The 20,274-nt window shown below is 36.7% G+C and overlaps 1 protein-coding gene across 1 annotated transcript in view; it reads left to right on the top strand.

The window, feature by feature from the left end:
* SLC17A6 (solute carrier family 17 member 6) overlaps window positions 1-19,424 on the top strand; it is a 29,386-nt gene extending 9,962 nt beyond the window's left edge. The window contains exons 4-12 of the mRNA XM_051776421.1: window positions 7,359-7,473; window positions 9,138-9,225; window positions 9,330-9,416; window positions 10,342-10,484; window positions 12,535-12,684; window positions 14,721-14,853; window positions 15,557-15,667; window positions 16,839-16,966; window positions 17,293-19,424. Of these exons, the coding sequence (XP_051632381.1) occupies window positions 7,359-7,473; window positions 9,138-9,225; window positions 9,330-9,416; window positions 10,342-10,484; window positions 12,535-12,684; window positions 14,721-14,853; window positions 15,557-15,667; window positions 16,839-16,966; window positions 17,293-17,625 (1,288 nt within the window). The 3' untranslated portion in view covers window positions 17,626-19,424. The remainder of the gene's footprint in view (window positions 1-7,358; window positions 7,474-9,137; window positions 9,226-9,329; window positions 9,417-10,341; window positions 10,485-12,534; window positions 12,685-14,720; window positions 14,854-15,556; window positions 15,668-16,838; window positions 16,967-17,292) is intronic.
* Window positions 19,425-20,274: the final 850 nt, after the last annotated feature.

The following is a 20,274-nucleotide window of genomic DNA, read 5'->3' on the forward strand; positions in this document are numbered from 1 at the left end:
AATATCTGTAGAAAATTTGCTACACAGTTAACATAAAATTACACCAGATGCTTTCATGGAATCCTATACTGGTCTGGTTTGGAAGAGACCTTAAAGATCATCTAGTTCCAACCCCACTGCCATGACACTCCTTTGAGAACAAGCTGATAAAGAAACTTATTATTTATTGGGATTATATCATCCAGATATCTCAATGCTGCCAGACGTCTTTGCTCCCAGTTCTCTCCTACTCCTGAGCTTCCAGGAATCCTTCCTGCATGAGCAGTGATATCTAAAAAAAAAAAAAAACCCTCTCTGAAATAAAACCCACGTGTGCTTCTGACATGATTAATTACAGGCACTGTGTCCAACAGGTATCCCTAATCACCTCTGCCTGCCTCCATACTTCACCCCAAAGTGATTTGTTCACTGGATTTATTGCAACAAAATGCTGTTCAGGTTGGTTGCATAAAACCAGTAGTGCCACTGTCACTTTGCTCTGAAGGAATCTGCCTTTGCTCTGAGCACTCCTGATACAATCAGTTGTAACATGTGGCCCATATGTCAGAAAACACTCCAAAAAAGCAGTACAGCTGCAGCTTTTGAGTCCAACAGTTATCCTCCCAAACAGCTCCACAAAACATTTTAAAATTAAAACCACAGATGATTCCTCTGATAAGTGTATTACATATCTCTAAATCAACAGAGACAGTGGAATCACAATGAAGCCCTGGATGTTGGTAAGGTAATTTGAATGAGACAGCCTTGGTTTGAAACATTATCTCGCAGATTACATATTTAAAGAGCAAGCTGTCCCAGAGCTAATGAGCTAGAAGGAATGAGTCAGAGCTTTATCTAGACATATATGGATATAATGAGTTGTAAAACGAAACCGCAGGTTTGAGAGATTCCCCAGCTGAATTCAAACAGGAAAGAGGGAGGACTGGCAGAGTGAGCTAATGAATGAAGAAAAAAAAAAGCAGACAAGGTGAAGAGGCCCTGGGTTGCTTAATGATGCAAAAGAAAGAAGTTAGGATTGCTGTTGGGGTAAACTGCAGAGATTAAAACCCTTAAAATAAAACATGGGTAGAAGGCATATATGGGATATATGAAGCGAAAAGCTGGAAAGGCAAGACTGCTGCTAAGTAGGACAAATGCTTATTACTTCTGAGATGGAACTTGATCTCCTTGTGAAAGGATGATGTAATGCACTTGCTGGTAAGAGCAACAATCTGAATTTAATGACCCAGGAGTCTTTTGCATTCGGCATCATTTACAATGATATTGATATCCAGCAGTGCCCAGGGTCTTCATGAAATACACATTGACACACCAAAAACAGGGATGTGAACAAGCAGTGGAAGGTGCAGCCTGAAAATTGTCTGGGGTCCTGGTATGAATCAGTGGCGTTAGTGGGGTTCGAAGAGGGCAGAAAGCTCAAGGGACTTGGGGTTACTGATACACACTGAATGAGCCTCTGCTTGGAATTTCACACTGGTGCTTGAGCCAGACCTTGCATGGCCTGTTTTGCTAAAAGACTCAGGAATATTTGGGATTTCTTTATCTTCAAACCTGGCAGATCGAATCACAGCAAGTTCAGGTTGTTAAAATGTTTTCTGTATTGAAGTCTCAGAAGGCCCTCATCACACCTGGTGTGTAAGAAGGGAACACACCTGTTTGTAAGAAGGGAATTGTTAACCAGCAGCTAAACCTCTGAAGTGTCTATACATCCAAAGAGAAAACTAAGTTAAAAACTTGATCACAAGCTGTCCCTGCTGGGACCTTTTGCTGAAAAAAGGATTCTGAAAAGCTGCTGTATGACCACAGACACCCCAGGTAGCTCCTGTCCTGTTTCTCCCTAGACATTATGTCTTACTGGAAAAAATAAACATTTAATCCAGCATTGAGCCTTGCAGCTCTCAGACGAGGAATTCTTTAGGTTGTATAAAAATATGTCATAATCAATTCTATGTTGTGTTGCTGGCCCTTTGCAGGAGCAGGTGTGTCAGAGATGAAAGACAGTAGGCAGAGTCAAAGGTAATAAATTTTAGAAATCTTGGGCTGACAGAATGGTCTAAAAAGTCACATTATGCAATACATGTTCAGCTGCTCAGAGCTGCTGCTGCATTAGGACTCTTCCAAGCAAGCACTGTTCAAGAAAGAGCATTGAAGGAGAGTCAAAACCTAGTTTAATTTTTTTATATATGTTTGATAAAATAAGTCTTTGTTCAACATATTTTATGTGGTTGCTGTAAGGAAAAGGAGTGGCAAACCATCCCACCAACTGGAATCCAAATAAATTTATTTTTTTTATAATGACAGAATTTTTTCTGTCCTCAAACTAAGTTGGGAAAACTTCGCAAGAAAACTCATGTTTTCACTCCTCTTTGGTTTCCACCCTTACCTAACAGACTGTTATCTAAGATGAGGAAAAATGTTTTATCACTGCTTAAAAATAAAATACCTGTTCAATACATAATCTATATCCAATGAAAATAATGTTCTCTAGAAGATTATCAATATTACTGTAAAATTGTCAAACCCAGAGGTTCTATATCTCAGAAAAGAACGTGAGCTACATTTTCCATAGGTTCCTCTTTACAGTCAGAATAAACTCCCTTATAATATTTTGATTTAATTTACTGTCGTGGTGTGAAATGCTTTCAAACACCCACACCCCCTATGATTTCCTAGAAAAACAGCAAAAAAATCAAACTTTCCTATTCAGTAAATAGATCTTCCATGAATTGGTGATCGGTGGCATTTTGGAGGTAAAAACTGTTCAGTTAGAGTTCTGAATGAATTTTCTATGCAAGGCATTGAATATTTTCTATGCCTTCATATTTCTTAATGTAAATCCATTACAATATATGCAATATTGTAGCTGTCAGTGACCAGGACTCATTATTCTTTAATTATTGTGGATTTTAATTAAATGGCATTCATAATTCACTGATACAGCATCTTAAAACTACAGCATTTTCTTGCTTAAATAAGTATTAAAAGATCCTATTTTGAACATAGAGAGTTACTTGTTAATTTTAATTTTATTTTTATTACAGGACGAAGTTAGTTAAGGTATTTAGAAAAACCATGTTGTTTGGTATCCATAACAGTTTAATTTTCTCAAGGTGGGATCATTCATTCAGGGTGAATAGAGACATAGATAATCGTGGAATTTGTTAATTATATTAAAAATTCACATAAATACACAGGTGATCCCTTGCTTTCAGACATCCTCTCTGTAACTCAATATGTCACCCATCTGGCACTGGGTGTCTGACCTGCATCTGTGCTCCCACTGTGCTCAGCTCACTTTTTGAGCTGCCCCTGCTTCCAGCTGGGTGATAATCTCTGTAATACACCCCGTGCAGAATGTTCATGTCACGTGCATCACCTGGCAAAGGTGGATGGGAACAGTGCTGCTGCTGCACAGATGTAGAGATTAGAGATCCAGAGATGAAAAATAAATACATTCCTTTCTCTTTACTTTTTCCCCAAAGAGAAAAACGAGCCAGTTGGCTTGAAACCCAAACAGATTAATTCCCCCTGCAACCTCACTCCATTTTAAGCATTTTTCCTGAATTTTCGGAGTAATTTTCTTCCTCTACTCCCATCCCAAGCTCCTCACAGTCAAATATGATTTTGCTGTCATTACTACTTGTACTACAGGAGGACTAAGTCACAGTTCCTGACCTTGATGTAAGGCCAATGTCAGTAAAACAGTGAAGATCAGTGTTAGATTCTGCCTTTTGGGACTGAGTCTGCTGAGTCTAGAAATAGAAATAGAGAAGTAAAGCATAATTCTTTTTTTCAGGACTGCTTCTGGTCACTTATGAGGACCAGACAGGATTTATCCTCCCCCCCACCTTGGCATACTACTACTGTGTTTATTGATTTGTCTTCTTCTGTATATGGTTATTTTCTTCTAGATATAGTTGCACAGTTGCTGATTTTGGGTCAGAAAGGAATTTTCCCCCAAGGCTAGGGGTCCTGAAGGCATGTCAGGGCATTTTAATTCCATCCTAGTGCCAGGGCCAAGAGTGATGGCAGTGCCATTGGCCTCTCCTGCTTGGTCTCTGTGATATACTGTAGTTTCTCCAGAGCTTACCTTCTATCTTTTAAAGCTCTTAATTTTTGCCATGGTATTAAAATATGTTCTGTGGTGTTTTGAGTGTGCCCAGCATGAAACAGTTGCAATGCATACAATAAATACCACTCTGGAACCCCACAGGCTGTGAATTTGGCATGAAAACAGAAGGATCTTCAAGAAAAACAGGCTTTCCAGCCCATTCGTTGGAGTTAACATTGTAGCAAAGTTGAGCAAAAAAGAATTGTTTGAGAGGTAGAAATTGAACATAAGGGATCATAAAATCAGTAGCTTAATAAACAGAACAAAAATCTAAGCACAAAAAAAAGAATTATGCAATTTGAGGGTTTGATGTGCAGGTCAGTTAAATGCTTCAGAAACGCCTTAGGAACAATCAGAATGTTCCATTTCCCAATTAAATATATTCAAATGCATGCTGCATTCAAATATTCAAATATTTTGACTGACTGGAGCTCAAAATCATTCTTATTTGAGCTAAATCGTAATAAATACTGTTGGCTGAGATATTTAAAGCTATTAAATATAAAATAAATATTTTGTATAAACAGTAAGTTTATACAAAAACCAGCACTACATCAGAATATTCTGTTAGGTAGAATTTAGTATTTATGGAGGTGATATAAATATAACAAGATAAAAGTGCGCAAAGGAGAAATATTGATGATGTTTGTGAATGTGCATTGAGGGATGCAAAGCAAATGTAGGAAGATTTACTTGCTCTTGATTAAGAGTTATAGAGGGAATGAACTCACTAAAATAGCTGTGCACTAAGTACATGGTGCCACTTTTAAATGTATTGAAGAAAAAGGATAAAAAAGCCATTGCTAGGAAGAATCATAATTTAACTTGAATTTATTCTACCTTTAAATACTTAGATTTTTTTTTTTTTTTGTGGGAGGTTTGGAGAAATATTTCTATTTTTGAAAAGGCTGTTTTCTATAAAGCATAGTTCAGAGAACTGACTCACAAGTGACACTGTGGAATTATTTCATCATCTGTTCCCTGATGTAACTAAATATTCACTGGTACTTGTATGTCTAAATTCAGGCAAGAGTTTAATCTGGAAGAAACATGTCTGATCTCTCCTTCAATGACATCTTCCTTTCTCTTCTAGAAGGAATAGACTCAAGGAAACAGCTTCTCTTTAGTGAACATGAGAAGAGAGGCAAATCTAGGAAATGCAGCTTTCAGTTGTGGCAAACAGAAGCTGATTTCAGACACAGAATTAACAAACTAGAGTAAATTTCCCTGAAGAAACAGTTACCTACCGTAACAGTTTTGTAAATCTCATCCTTATCTAGAGACAGAATTTTTTAATGTTCTGTCTTAGCGTGATTTTGATTACCAATGGAATAAATTCCATTGGCAAATCAATGGAATGTTGATTTAGAATGGTTGCACTGATTCACTTGCTAAGAATCTGCTCCAGCAAGTCTGTGCACAATCAAAAAATTTAAAAACATATCACTGCATTAGGCATTTAGTTAAACAGCTATTCAGAAAATAAAGGGAGGGCTAAAAACCAAACAGTCCTTTCTTCCCCCTCACAAGCAAATAGGGATTTTCTTGATGAACCTTTAGAACAGTTACTGACCACAGAGCTTCAAAAACTGCTAACAGGAAGATCCAACTTTTTAAAAAGGATTTGTAAAAATCACAAGCAAAACTCCTGTAGATCCCAAACTCTTCTTATTAATAAAGAAAGAAAAAAAATCAAATGAAATCCAAGATACCACTGAGGTTTATGTGAGCATAAAGGTATTATTTTAGGAGGTATTAGATTATAGGGAAATGAACTGAATGTACTTTTGGAGTAGAAACATACACAAAAAAAAATAGGGAGTAGAGACAGAACTCAGGTCAAAACAGTCCCCAGAGTGCAACACAAACACGTGCTTCAGTCAGTCCCAGCGAGTGCATCGGACATGCTGACAAAGCAAAGCCCAAAATGTGCTGCACAGGCAGTTACATGTTGTTAACTTGAGGTGGAGATCATGGGGAACACAAGGAGGAGACCAGATTTGGAGCTCTTTACCAAAGCTCCCTTATCAGGCTCTTTAATGTCTGTCAAAGAGAAGCGGCCCATACTCGGTTTGCTCTTTACAGATTTGCTTCAGGCTGCAGTTCTAAATTCAGAACGTGGAACAGAATGTCTTCGAGGGGAGTTTTCACCCTGCTGCTTTAGCCCAAGCATCCTGCATCTTTGGCCTGCCTCTCTCCAACCTATGGCACTGTGCCAGTTTCTGAAGAACACATGCTGAGGTTAAAGGTTTCTGTCAGATCAGCTCCACAGCAGATACTGGGATGTCCTGTGCTAAGACATCTCCAGGATTTCTCTTTGCATTACACTGCTTTTTACAAAGTGCCCAGTCGTTGCTGCTGGCTTCATTCCTTTGCATAGTTCCACTGAAAGGAAAATGGGAGGAAGAAAGGATTATTTCCACAATAAAGGAACGGATGAACACTAAAATAAGATATAATAATATTAGAGAAAAGGTTTCCTCCTACAAGGGTTGGATATTAATTGAATCAAATCGAAATTCAGTCAAAGCAGTGGAATTTTGAAAATGAATCACCACTTCACACACTTATTTAGACTTTGAAATGTACTTTATTTGAAGCACTTCCTAGGATGCTGTGGAATCAAAATGAGCAATGTTCCATGAGTAGCCCCTGAAAAAACAGCGGAATGATCTGTTTTCTATGGAGATGTGTTTCCAGATTGATTAACTCTTGTGTCAAAGAAAATCCCAGCTCTGTTTGAAATTCTTTCTGCTGCTTTTGGCATCTATAAAAGTGGACTCACTTCTGCTTTGTAAGGAGTGAATGCATGGTGTCACTGTCTTAAAATTTAAGCACTAATGAGAAACTCTATTGGCCACCTGTTTGAGCAAACCATTTGGAGACAATTTCTGACTTTGTTTCCAGAGGGTGAGAATTCAATCAAATTTGGTTGAAATAAATGCAAAAGTTAAAGGAAAGTGTGGGGTTATAGGGAAAGAAAGATCTATACCTGGGCTTGCATAAGATTTATTTCCTTAGGAAATTATGCTACATAGACACATATATCCATGTTTGGCCTGGGTCTTATCAGACAGGTTATTACACTAGATGGAAGCAGACATTAATGCAGTCCAGCAGTAAGTATATTCCTTACCTAAAGAACACGTGGAGGGAACATCTGTATTGATATATGAGCATATGTGGAATAATGCAGTTGGAAAACACTGAAGTTACTTACTTTCCCTTTTGTGTCCCACCTTTGCAGAGTGTTTGGTGCTGCTATACTGCTGACATCCTCCCTCAACATGCTAATACCCTCTGCAGCCAGGGTGCACTACGGATGTGTCATCTTCGTTAGGATCTTGCAGGGCCTTGTAGAGGTATGGAAAAATTATAAAATAACCAGTAAATGTGATAGGTGGTTGTTAGCACCTAACAACTAGCAATCGTAGCTTCAGAAGGAAAATAAAAATTGTTCTCAATTTATTACTGATTTTGAGCGTAAAAGATTTCAAAATGTGAATTACAGCCCTTTGATTTTCCTTCAGCTATAAAAGTACACAGCAATGTTTTCTCTGGCTAAGAAGCCACTGGGATATGTATTTAGCACTGAAGTTTCACTAAACCCTTATCCTGCATAAGGCTTATATTGGTGTAATTCCCAGCAGCTAGTTGCTGGCCAGCCTCACAGAATAAATATATAATAAAAAAGTAAGGTTCTATCATAAGTACTGACCATGCTTTTATTGGAATGAATGAGAGATTTACTGTAATTTAAAGGAGAAAAAAAAGTAGCCTTTCTTTCTTTCTCTTTCTTTCTTCCTTTCTTTCTTTCTTCCTTTCTTTTTCTTTCTTTCTTTCTTTCTTTCTTTCTTTCTTTCTTTCTTTCTTTCTTTCTTTCTTTCTTCCTTTCTTTCTTTCTTTCTTTCTTTCTTTCTTTCTTTCTTTCTTTCTTTCTTTCTTTCTTTCTTTCTTTCTTTCTTTCTTTCTTTCTTTCTTTCTTTCTTTCTTTCTTTCTTTCTTTCTTTCTTTCTTTCTTTCTTTCTTTCTTTCTTTCTTTATCTCTCTCTCTCTCTCTCTCTTTCTTTCTTTCTTTCTTTCCTGGATAAGATACTGAAATGAGCACGAAACTGGTTGCAGGATCTTCTTCCAAAACAGAAGGTGTTTTATAACCTTCTACATATTGCAGCTGATCAGCTCAACATTTATGATACCCTCGATATTTGCAAATAGTTATTAAATTTTTTCTAATCTTTGCATAGGAAACAAAATACCAGATTAAGAGAAAAGTGACTCATATATACATATATATATATATATAGATAACTATGCGTACATCATAATTCTTAATCAGGAATTTCATAGGTAATTATTGTACATTTCATAATACATTTTCCAAAATTTCAGCACCACAGATTTAGCTTTTCTATTGTTGGTTAAAGGCTGATTTTGAAGAGAGACCTAAAAAGGTAGCTGGTTTAAAATCAAGTAAAATAATATCATTCATTGATTTTCTTTACATGCTCAAGAAGGTTCATTAAAGACAAAGAGATAGAAAAACTTCTCTCTTCAAATTACATTTCTAAGCTCTTATTTTCTAGTTTTAAAGCAGTGGAACTTTTAATCTGTACTTCCTAAATTATATTTTAAATGTTTGATAAAAAAAGTGAGGGTTGGAGAAATCAACCCAGCACTTGAAAGACTCCAGAGTGTGTGTGTTTTCATCTTTTCTTTGGCTTTGGTTCTTGTGCACTGATATTCTTTCTCTTTAATTATTTGCACTTCTGTCCTGGAAGGGGGGAGCAAAAGGAAACATGTTTTATGTCTGTTCCATAAAACCTCTTTAATGATTTGGAGTGATATACAAAACTCATCTCAGTTGGAAGAGATGCTGAAGTTTTTTCTGTGGCTGTGCTCAGACTTTGCTATAGAAATGCAAAGCATTCTCATCTTGTTTATAGTAATTAAAAATTAAAACTCGTAAAAGGCAATTAACTGAGTGACTGATCAGCATCAACTAACTTGTGGCACCCCCATTCCCCAGGGGGTCACCTACCCTGCCTGCCACGGCATCTGGAGCAAGTGGGCCCCCCCATTAGAAAGAAGTAGGCTAGCAACCACCTCCTTTTGTGGTAAGTAACTTTGGCACCTTTGTCTTCCTTTCATTTGTCGTGTTACAAGTGTTTTGAAACTGAATTTTTCTCCCCCTTTCACCCCCACGTGTCTTGTTTTGTAGGTTCCTACGCAGGAGCTGTCATTGCAATGCCTTTGGCTGGGATTCTAGTGCAATACACGGGCTGGTCTTCTGTGTTCTATGTGTATGGTAGGCATTTCTGCTCCTTTCACTCCACTGTGGTATGACCTTACTCTGCCCTATCTAAAAATGTCAAAGCTACTGTTAAGAGACCAAAAAAACCCAGGCAAGTGGGACTGTAAATCTAAAAATACAGATTTTTTAACAATGAAAGAACAGAACAAGGAAAGAACAGAATTTAAAGGAAAGAATAAGTAGGAAAGTAACATTCTCAGTAAGAAGACAAGCTAGTGCATAGCGAAACCTTCATCACTTTTAGCACAAGCAGTGCAAACTGCTATGCAGATCTATAGGATCTCTGCTCACAGTAACGTTGCCCTTACATTTATAAAACTGCAAATTTAGAGCACCTGCCCTGAATAAGTTGTCCTGATTTTTATCTGAAGACCTGCAAAACTTTATTCACACTAGTTGTGCCACATTATCTTACACTGATGGAAAAGTATGTCCACATTGATGTGGATTAGGGGGAAACCTTAGAGAAATTTGATAAACTACTCAGGAAGTGCATTGTTGTGTCAAAAAAAATGCCCCATTTTGCAGGTAAAAGATTTAGTGCAGTAGTCAAACAACAGTGGCTTAAAGCAGAATGGAACTTCACTTGCAGTTTGGTGAAATGAAATGGGAGCTGTTTCATTGCATTGCACTGTACAAATTGATGTTAAGATCAGTGAATATTCACTTACAGTGAAAGCATTCTGTAAATGAAGCAAAGACTACTTCATTGTGCTCCAGCTCTGCATGTGTTTTGCACAAATATTATTTACAGAATCCAACTTTCTGTTGGAGAGTTATCTCTACTGAGATAACTCAGTAAAGAAGCACTAACAACAATTGCCATTTAAATTTGTTATAATTCTTCACAGATTTTTTTTTTCCTTGTTTGCTGCTTTACTGTGCATTTCTTTTTAAAGTCTTTCTTTCCATTCCAAAGGGAGCTTTGGTATAGTCTGGTACATGTTTTGGCTTTTGGTTTCATATGAGAGTCCTGCAAAGCATCCTACGATCACAGATGAAGAAAGGAGATACATAGAAGAAAGCATTGGAGAGAGTGCCAACCTCCTAGGTGCAATGGAAGTAAGAATATTACTCACACACTGGTTTTCCTACGAGATAGTAAGAAAAACAAACATCCCCCTCACCACCCAAATGAAGACAACAACAAAAAAATCAAACACCCTCCTATAAGACACAAAAGCACATTTCGAATAATTGCATTTTTTTGGGGGGTGGGAAGATCTGAAATCTGCTGGTGGACTTCTGAGTAGATATTGCTTTTGCACTAGGAGAACACAGGTTCCATCTCCTAGCAGGTGACTCATGGAATTTAGGCCTCTTTTTCTACTCCAAAGTATAAAAAAGAGATACAACCACATTTGAAATTGCAGCTTCATTTAGACTTTTACAGTATCTTGAGTTCAGACAGTTAGTTTCCTTCCTGTACAGTAATTTCTGGAAGGGTTTTCCTCTTTCTAAAAGTAAACTGGAGGAAAAGCACTACTGAGTGTCTTTTAAGGTCCCCAGAACATGAGAAAATACAAATCATGACTACTCTGTGTTTTGTTTGCCAGAAAGACTGCGAGTTGCAACAGAGTGTGCTGGGAGACCCTTAAGGACATTCCCCATTATTGTGATAATATTGCTGCACATATGTTATCAAGCCTCTCGTAATCTTAGTTCTGTACTGCTTTAGTTCTCAAGAACTGCTAAAATTCTGAGAATTTTCCAGCCACTTAATACTCCTATCATGTTAAATAAGAATTTTCTTATTTCTGTAACTGCTGAAAAGTTTTAGAGTGTTTACTCACTCAAGAAAATTAAAAAAAAAATTTAAACCTCACTTCATCTGCTCCAATTTTTACACCATCCATTCCCAGTAAACCCTCACTACCACTCTTCATTATTTTTTCTGTTTGGTCAGATTGACTGAACTCGGGGATATATCATTTTTGTCTTAGTAAAAAAACTTTGTTCCAGATTAAATAAGGAACTGAAAATATTACAAAGTAATTTCTTTGATAGCTGACAGTTTTAGGTGCTCTTGAGGGACTGTCTGAGCTGATATTCAATAACATTCAGTAGCATTCATGGTTTTGAAAATCTGATGTGAAATGAGCTACCTCAAAGGATGTCCACACAATTCTAATTTGGGCTGTATAATTTCTGTCTATTTTTCATTGTTGCTTTTTAATTAAACCTTGTTTTGGAAGCTATGATCTCGTATCAATAATTCATTTGCTTCTAAAATATTTAATCCAAAATTTTCCCCACAGCATCAAGTTAGATTTGCTGGCTGGCTTCTCATTATTTAAGTCCCACTTAATCCTTAGCTCTGACTTAGGTGCAGTTTAATAGATGTACAAGGTGTTGCATATACCCATCCGTGGGCTGTTTTTCTTTGAAGAAAAGCCATTATTCAAATCAATAGTAATCTAAATTCAGCGTGAAGTGATATTCAAGCATTTATCTGGGTCTGGATCCTGTATTTGCATCAACACAGATGGGCAGAGCCCTGAACTCCTGGAGAGGTGCTGGGACTCAGCAGGATTGTACTTCTGCCCATCTGTCTTTTTTTTTTTTTTTTTGGTCATTATGCAATTCATTTTAAAAATACAATAAAACAAACAAAAAAAATATATTGAGCAAGGAGTTTCAGCTGAGGCTTTAAAAAAAATTACTTAGAATACTGGAATTAGAATTCAAATGCTAAAGTACATGCTTATAAAACATCAGGATGAAATTGTATAGTTACAGTGTAAAATCTTAGTTCTGTACTGTTGCCTTAGACAGAGCAACACTGTCTTTTGAAGACATATTATTACTGTTTTGGGCTTAGTATGTTCATGTTTACATGACTGAGATAATAACATTTGTACATGAGGGTTGTGATAAAGTTGAATATCACTGAGTTTCTCTGCCTGTGCATTTTGTAGTAATTTTTACTTACGTTTTTAAGTATAAAAACTTCATTTACCCTTTATGGTAAATGAAGTCATTGGAATTCAGAGACATAAAGCTGTGCTTATGTGCACTTGTTGGAGTGTAGGTAAAACAAGGGTAAGAAAGGGGAAGATGGGTAGCTGGTAATGATCAACATGGTAACTGGATCCCCCTTTCTATGTTTCAGAAATACAAAACTCCATGGAGAAAATTTTTTACATCTATGCCAGTCTATGCAATAATAGTTGCAAACTTCTGTAGAAGCTGGACTTTTTACTTGCTGCTCATTAGTCAGCCTGCTTACTTTGAGGAAGTGTTTGGATTTGAAATAAGCAAGGTATGTAAAAAAAAACATAAAGCTTTTATCTTAACTGAGTAAATACCAGAGCTGTACCTGTGGATTTTATTAGGAGGAGAAAAGAAAAGTGTTCTGCATCTTTATCATGGATTTAAGTCTTAAATCTTATTCTTCCCAGTTCCTGTTTCCTTGACCAGCACAAATAAGAGAAGTAACAACAAGGACAAAGGATGGGATAGGGGAAGGTGGAGGCAGGATGAGATTTAGTGATGATCCATTTGGGGCTACATTGTGAGTTAAGTGCTCAAACCCAGACCATGCTTAATTAGACAGGTATTAGAAAGGTATCTAGAGACCCTTTGCACTTCCATCCCTGGTGCCCCAGGGGTTGCAGAGTCCCATTGAAGTCGTGAAACTAAAGAAAGCACTGACAAGTGTTTTTTTTTCTTGCACTTTAAAAAGCAGGGCCATCTAATTCTAGGAGGGATAGCACAATTTATCACTTTTCTATATCCCCCTTAAATGTGGTGAGAACTGCTCCCCCTTTTTCACTTGGAAAGCAGAAGAGACAGTGAAAAAAATATGAGATACAGGGATGATCAAAGGTCCCACGTGATTGATATGAAGTTTGGCTCATCAATCAAGGCTAGGCTTTGCAAATGAACATCTGGGGAGGTAAATATAAATACATGCAAACAAGCCTTCAGCATGTACAGTAAGCTTTCCACTAACACAGATTTCCTGCTTGTGAAAGTGCTGGGGGCTTGTGCCTTTGAGAGAACTGTATTCTTTTGATTTAGTTCCATGAGGTTCAAGTGACAGTGAGAAGAGTATCTTCTGAAGTGTTGCCATATTATGGAATATTGTCAAAATCACACAATGCCATCCTGCATTTAAAGATGGGCTTCCCTTTTCAGCTGGAGTCACTTTAGAAAGCTTTGCTGTGCCTGAAACATCATCTGTCCTGCATGCAATAAGAATGGCACTGTTCTATAGAATTAATTCGATCATTTTGTTCCAAAAGATTTTTCTTGGAGTGGATTCAAAGTCGAAGCTTTGTAAACAATGAGGGCAAAGTCAGTTTTCTGACATCTGCTGTGGGTATGGATGCTCATAACTGAATAGTTATAATTTAGTCAGCAACACCTCAGTAATTGTAGTACCACAGTTTCTTCATAGTTAATATTTGGCTTATTCAGAGAAGCACTTATTCAGATGAAGGAAGCTCCCACACATATATATATGTATGCCATATATATGAACTGCAGTGAAATACACAATTTCACAACTTTAATTGAAGAGTAGAGAAAACTTGTTTCCTTTTTGTTCTGGTGGAGTCTGTCTGCTCTGCACGCTGGTGCAGCTCAAGTGAGGTGTCAGGCCAGCTGATGCACTGTTCAGACAGGAATCATGCAAAACCCCCTGTGCTGAAGCACTCTTACAGGTGTACACAATGAATTCCCTATAAATCTGTTATTATATGTTGGACCAGCCACCACAAAATTACTAGGTCTCGTTTTGCTAGTATGTATATAGCACTTTGAAAATCAACAGCGGATATTTAGTGTTTTATCTTTCCCTCAGTACAGAGTTTTTCAGATAGACCTTTTACCCATGTGAACTTTGGAGCTTGAGGAATGGTCACAAATCAAGGGCAAATGGCAACTGTGCATGTGACTTTGATCCATAAGGAATCTGTCTAAGCATGTGAGGTTTGCTGCAAAGCTGGGCTGAACACCAGCAGAAATGCAGCAATTCAGTTTAACATGTTTGATCATAAATTTTCTGAAATGAAAGGACAGAGGAACTATAAGTGAGGGAGAGAAAAGGCTTTAGCTTAAATATAAACTGTGTAAACAATCTATAAACAAGAAGTGTCATGTCATCAGACATTCTTAAAATCATTTCAGGTCACTGGTGTTGTTCAGTTGATAAACCAAATTAAAACATTTTTTAGCACATAGCCTGACATTAAAAAAATAGTAAATAATTAATTAGTTGCTGAATGCTTCAGGAAATGAAGAATCAATGTTTTCTTATGGTTTATACTTTGCTAATTCTAATTATTATTTTAGGTGGGTATCTTATCTGCTGTGCCACATTTAGTGATGACAATTATTGTTCCTATTGGGGGACAAATTGCAGACTTTTTAAGAACCAGGCAGATTCTTTCAACCACTAATGTGAGAAAGATAATGAACTGTGGAGGTGAGTCTTCCTATTTTATTTAAAAGTTGTACAGATTTGATGCCCATGTTGTGTTCTGCACAGAACAAACAAACTGCACAGTTTTACGTACTTAGGAAGCAATACTTTCTGCATTATTTTATGTAGGGCAGATGCTGTTACTAAACAAAGGAAAACATAGTTGTTCTCATTCCCAGTTTCAATATAATTATTTGGTAGTGGAAAGAGCATTTAGGTTGTCAAAGAAACAGATGAGCTTTGGGAGGGTAATTTGCCTACCCTTAGCTATTTACTCAGTCTTAGCTCCTCATCTAAACATCCTCTGCACTAAAACAGCCCAGTCTACCTGAAGTTACATCCCTGACTTCTGAGGTGTTGAAGCCACATGAGCTGTATCCTTGCTGTGACAAGGGCTGGAAAATTCATAAGCAGGTTCAGTGTATATTCCCGTGAGAGGTGGCTGGAATGACCTAACCACATCACAAGTATTTATTTTCATTTCAAAACTGACAGGAAGTAACAATAAATTAGCATACAAAGAGTAAGATAAGGATTATTTGAGATAGGAAGAACACGTTTTTAGGGATGGAAGAAATACCTGATTATATTCTACTCTGACGTAGCATTTTGTTTGCATTCCTGAGAAATATCACCATATCCTAAGGCCTTCAGTATTTGAGAGGGAATTAAATCTGATGCCTGTGTTTATTTATTATTTCCCCAGGTTTTGGTATGGAAGCAACTCTTCTTCTTGTGGTGGGATATTCACACAGCAAAGGAGTGGCTATTTCATTCTTAGTTCTTGCTGTAGGTTTTAGTGGATTTGCCATATCTGGTAAGATTTTATTACTGTTATTACTAAATTATTTTATCCTAAGAGATAGAACCTCTTTGTTTTTATTGATGGATAGTGATTAAAAAGCCCCCTTGCTTTGGAATTCTCAAAGGATATTATTTGTGGTCCCTACAAAAGAAAGTACATTCAGTATTACATCTTTTACATTAGATTATTTCTGTACAAATACTTCAGTCTTTTTCATATTCATTGCAGCAAATTAGACTTTCTTCTCATTAAGATGCTAATGTGTGCTATAGATTTTTCTTGAAATCAAATATAGAAGACAAATGGACTGGTATTACACAGTGATACCTGAATTTACACATCTTTGTTTAAATATAGGCCTTTAACCATTTTTTCCATTGTATATTGGTTAATACCTCGTTAGTTTTGTATTATTTTATTAATTTGGGGTCTAAGTACTGGATTTTTTTTCTGAATTAAAATTCAGCTGTTTCCCTTTCCTGCTGATTCATCATCCCTTTGCCTTTGCCTTTCCCAAACACAAGTCACCTGACCTTCCATTGTTTTCCCACTGTGATCTTTGTATCCTCTCCCATGCTGGTTCCTTATGTCTCAAATGGGCTCTCTTTCATTTTGTGCCAAACATCTAAACTCTCCTTAATCAAATCTGTCCTTAATCCCACGTATTCTTCAAGGTATCATTCCTGTTTTTCACACCTTGGGAAGCATGTTTCACTTTTTCTCCAAGTTGTCCATATCATTCTGCCTACCTTTTCCCTTTTCCCTTTCTGAATCCAAAGGTTTGTTTTCTGTTTTCACTTGCTTTGGTGCTTATTTTGGGAACAATTAGTTCTGTCTCTTTAGCTTATTTAAAAAGTTACCTGCCTATGTTTCCAATAGAATTATGCTGCTGGAGATGAAAGAGAACAAACAAACATTTATAAAAATTAATTAATAATTCAGTTGTAGATACTGTCTTTTTACTCCATGCATTTTACCACTGAAGAACGGAAGGGAACTCCCTTCTGCTGGTCTGTGTGACTCTACAGGAATATTTAAGTATTATAAGTCTTCTAAAGAAAAAGGAATGCAACTAAGCAGCCCAAATATGTCACAGTAAAATTGTGAAGTGATAGCACTACTTTCCACAACTGAAGTAATGCTCTGCTCCTGGTGTGAATGTTCACTGACCTTTCTATTGCAGGATTCAATGTCAACCATTTAGACATTGCCCCAAGGTATGCCAGCATCTTAATGGGGATTTCTAATGGAGTCGGGACCTTGTCTGGAATGGTTTGCCCTATAATTGTTGGAGCAATGACAAAGAACAAGGTAAATGGAAATACAGTTTTCAAATCTTCCAGCTTAATACCATTGCTTTCAAGAAAAAGACCTTTCTATAATTCAGCTTGCCAGGATATCCATATTAGAGGCTGGGACTTGCATCCAGGGATGCAAATTTGGAGCATGCAGGTCGATGCTTTTGTGAAGTAATGAATTTTTCTAAGAAAGGCGGATATAAATAATTGGAATCCGGACACTCAAATGCTTTAGCTGTGCTGACTAGCACAGTCTCCATCCCTAATTTAAATCTTTTGACTCAGAAGAGTTAGATAGATCTATGTGCTGACCTAATGGAGCTAATCTCCTCTTTACAGACACGTGAAGAATGGCAGTATGTCTTCCTCATCGCTGCTTTGGTTCATTATGGAGGTGTAATCTTCTATGGCATATTTGCTTCGGGAGAGAAACAACCCTGGGCAGACCCTGAACAGACAAGTGAGGAGAAATGTGGCTTTATTCATGAAGATGAACTCGCTGAAGAGACAGGGGACATTACCCAGAATTATGTAAATTATGGTACCACCAAGTCTTATGGTGCTACAACCCAAGTCAACGGTGGCTGGCCTAATGGTTGGGAGAAGAAGGAGGAATTTGTACAAGAGGAAGTACAAGACTCATACAACTACAAGGAAGGAGATTATTCATAACAAACCTAAATATTTGGTATATTTTGTAGTGTTTGTGATTAAATTCATTGTGATTGTTTGCACACGGAAATAAAATGTGGTATAAACATGTAAACACATATCAAACAGGAAGGTCTTACTGTAAAAAAAGTACATCAAAGTGCAATCTGTATGAGTTGTGACATGTTATCACTTTCATTAGGTTATATTTGTTCTATAAACATTAGAGTTTTAAGGGTTTACTGGTCAAAACTATAGAGGCAATTAGATACTTACAGTATACAAGAGCTAAAACTCATAACTAAAGATTAAAGCACAACTAAGCAACCAAGTTGGCACATCTAATGCTCTTTTAGCAAGCCAAAATTACTTGACCATTAAAAATGCACTTATATATTTGTTACACTGTATTGAAAGAGATTGTGTTAAAGACACACATTTACTCAGTGCAATGTAGGAATTGTGTGTTTAGCCTAGGACAAGAGCTTTCTCAGAGAAGAAGGGTTGAGTCCTAGGCATTTACAAGGATTGATCCAGTTCCCTTCATGGTGATTGTATCAAGCCTAAAGAACAAATAGGGCATATTGTATGTTTATCGTGATTACATGCTGCAGGCTACTCCGTGATGAATAAAGGAATTATTTAGGAGTTTTATACTGAATGTTTGGGCACAAATTCTTATTTCTGTTGTTTACAGAACCTTGTGAAATTATAGATATTGTCATGTTCTTCCCTGCATTTATCAACTAATATAAAAACAATATATAATATTAAGCCTGACTTTTCAGGCAGACCGTCAAATCCCTCTATCAAAAAACAAGCTTTATGATTCTATTCTTTGCAGTATATTCCAAATTTGTACTGGTGTCTTTAGAGAGAGAAAAAAAAATCAATATAACATAGAAAAAAATATAGTCTTTTACAAAATTCCAAAGAGAAATTTACTATGAGCAAGTAGCCCTATGGATGCATTTGTTTTGCAGAATATTTTGAAGCCAATAGAAGAAACAGAGAATAATTTAACCCTTATCCTTCCCTTAATAGCTTTCATATTTTTACACATCGTGCCACAGTTGTATACATAGATATAAGTTTATTGAAGATACTGTAATTATAGAAAATGTTGTTATTTTAGAAATCCCTGAAATAAAAGATGTATTTGTCTTTCGATTAAACCTAATAATAATGGACACTGAATATGAGTAACCTATAAACTCACAATAAACCAAAGTGGTAAATAACTAGTGTTGGGTTGAAAGAAGCCAACAAGCATCATGCTTGTCTTTTTATCATAACTCAACAGTGACTGCAACATTAGTGTACCAAGCAATAAGTGCAATGCATTATGAAGTGCATAATCTTCTAGACTATATATTAACCTTCATTTAGCTTGTTGTATATATTTGGGGTTGTTGGGATCGAACCAAACTGAACCAACTGAAGTTAGCAACACCAGACCACTTCTTAATACTCTAAAATGACAACAATGATCCATTTCTTAATTCAATCAAATGGTTATTATTGTATGTAATAATCCATTCTGGATTCTTGGTCTGTTCATTGTATTGTGCTAGTGATTGGAAACCCTGCTACCGCAATATACAACTTGAGGATTGTTTCTTCTCCTTTTTTTTTTTTTTTAAATGCAAACCATACCTTGACCTTAAGAAAAAAAAAAAAGTATTTTGCTTTGTGCCTCAAAGTGATGTAAAACGTGACCATAGCTTTTGCTGTGTTTAATGAAAAAGATGTGGACTGTGTCACTTTCGTTGCTGCAAAAAGTGTTAATAAAATGCTCTATTTATCCTTTTATATAAAAAGGACCACCATGGTTTCCTGTAGTTTTTAAGTGCGTTTTAATATAGATGCTCAAAGTGATAGTCACTGCAGAACAAATTCTGCTACCAGATTCTATCAAATACCAAATTCTGCTTGTTCCTCCTCTTGTGAGGAAGGCTTGGCCTAGGTGTGGAAGAGAAAGGAGGAAGGGGATCAGTGTGACAGACAATGCAATGAAACTGGGAAAGACGGACTAATCCGTGTTAGCTAAAGAGCTGGCATGGATCAGCACTCTCTAAAGAAAAAGTAAACCAGCACAGACCACTGCCCTTGGAATTTTTCTCTTTTCTTGATGGTGCAACAAGACTCCTTAACTGAAAAGTGTTACTTTCCATCCATTTTTAGATAAAGCCTGCAGCACTCAGTGACTAAGAAATCCCATAGCAAAAGGAAGTATTTTTCTACTAAAATTTCTACTTTTCAGTGATTTTCTTTCGCCAAGTAGAACAATGTAAAAACACCAAACTGAACAGAAGGCTTCAAAACTCCAACCAAAGCCAGGCCCAGCATTTTCCCCCCGTAGGCTGATTATCAGGAGATGCTGAGTCAGTTAACAGGCAAAGTTACTGCTAATTCTTTTGCTGGGCTGGTGTCATGTTGCCATGGAGATTGCTGAAAGATTCAAAAGTGGGATAAATAGGGGCTGTAAAATTACTCCTGTATTTATTGGGGCGAGTGGACAGCTCAGAAAATGCAAACTAAATTAAAATCCATTCATCTTAATTTTCAGTCTAATCTTAGAGTCTTGGAATTAATTAATGTTAATTTTAGAATTGTTTCAATAATTTCCTTTCATTAAGTGCAGGTAATTTTTTTTTTCTTATTAGCCTG

The sequence above is a fragment of the Manacus candei genome, unplaced genomic scaffold, assembly GCF_025592945.1.
Source record: "Manacus candei isolate 608988 ecotype Guabito, Panama unplaced genomic scaffold, ASM2559294v1 h1tg000009l, whole genome shotgun sequence".
In the NCBI taxonomy this organism is placed as follows: Eukaryota; Metazoa; Chordata; class Aves; order Passeriformes; family Pipridae; genus Manacus; species Manacus candei.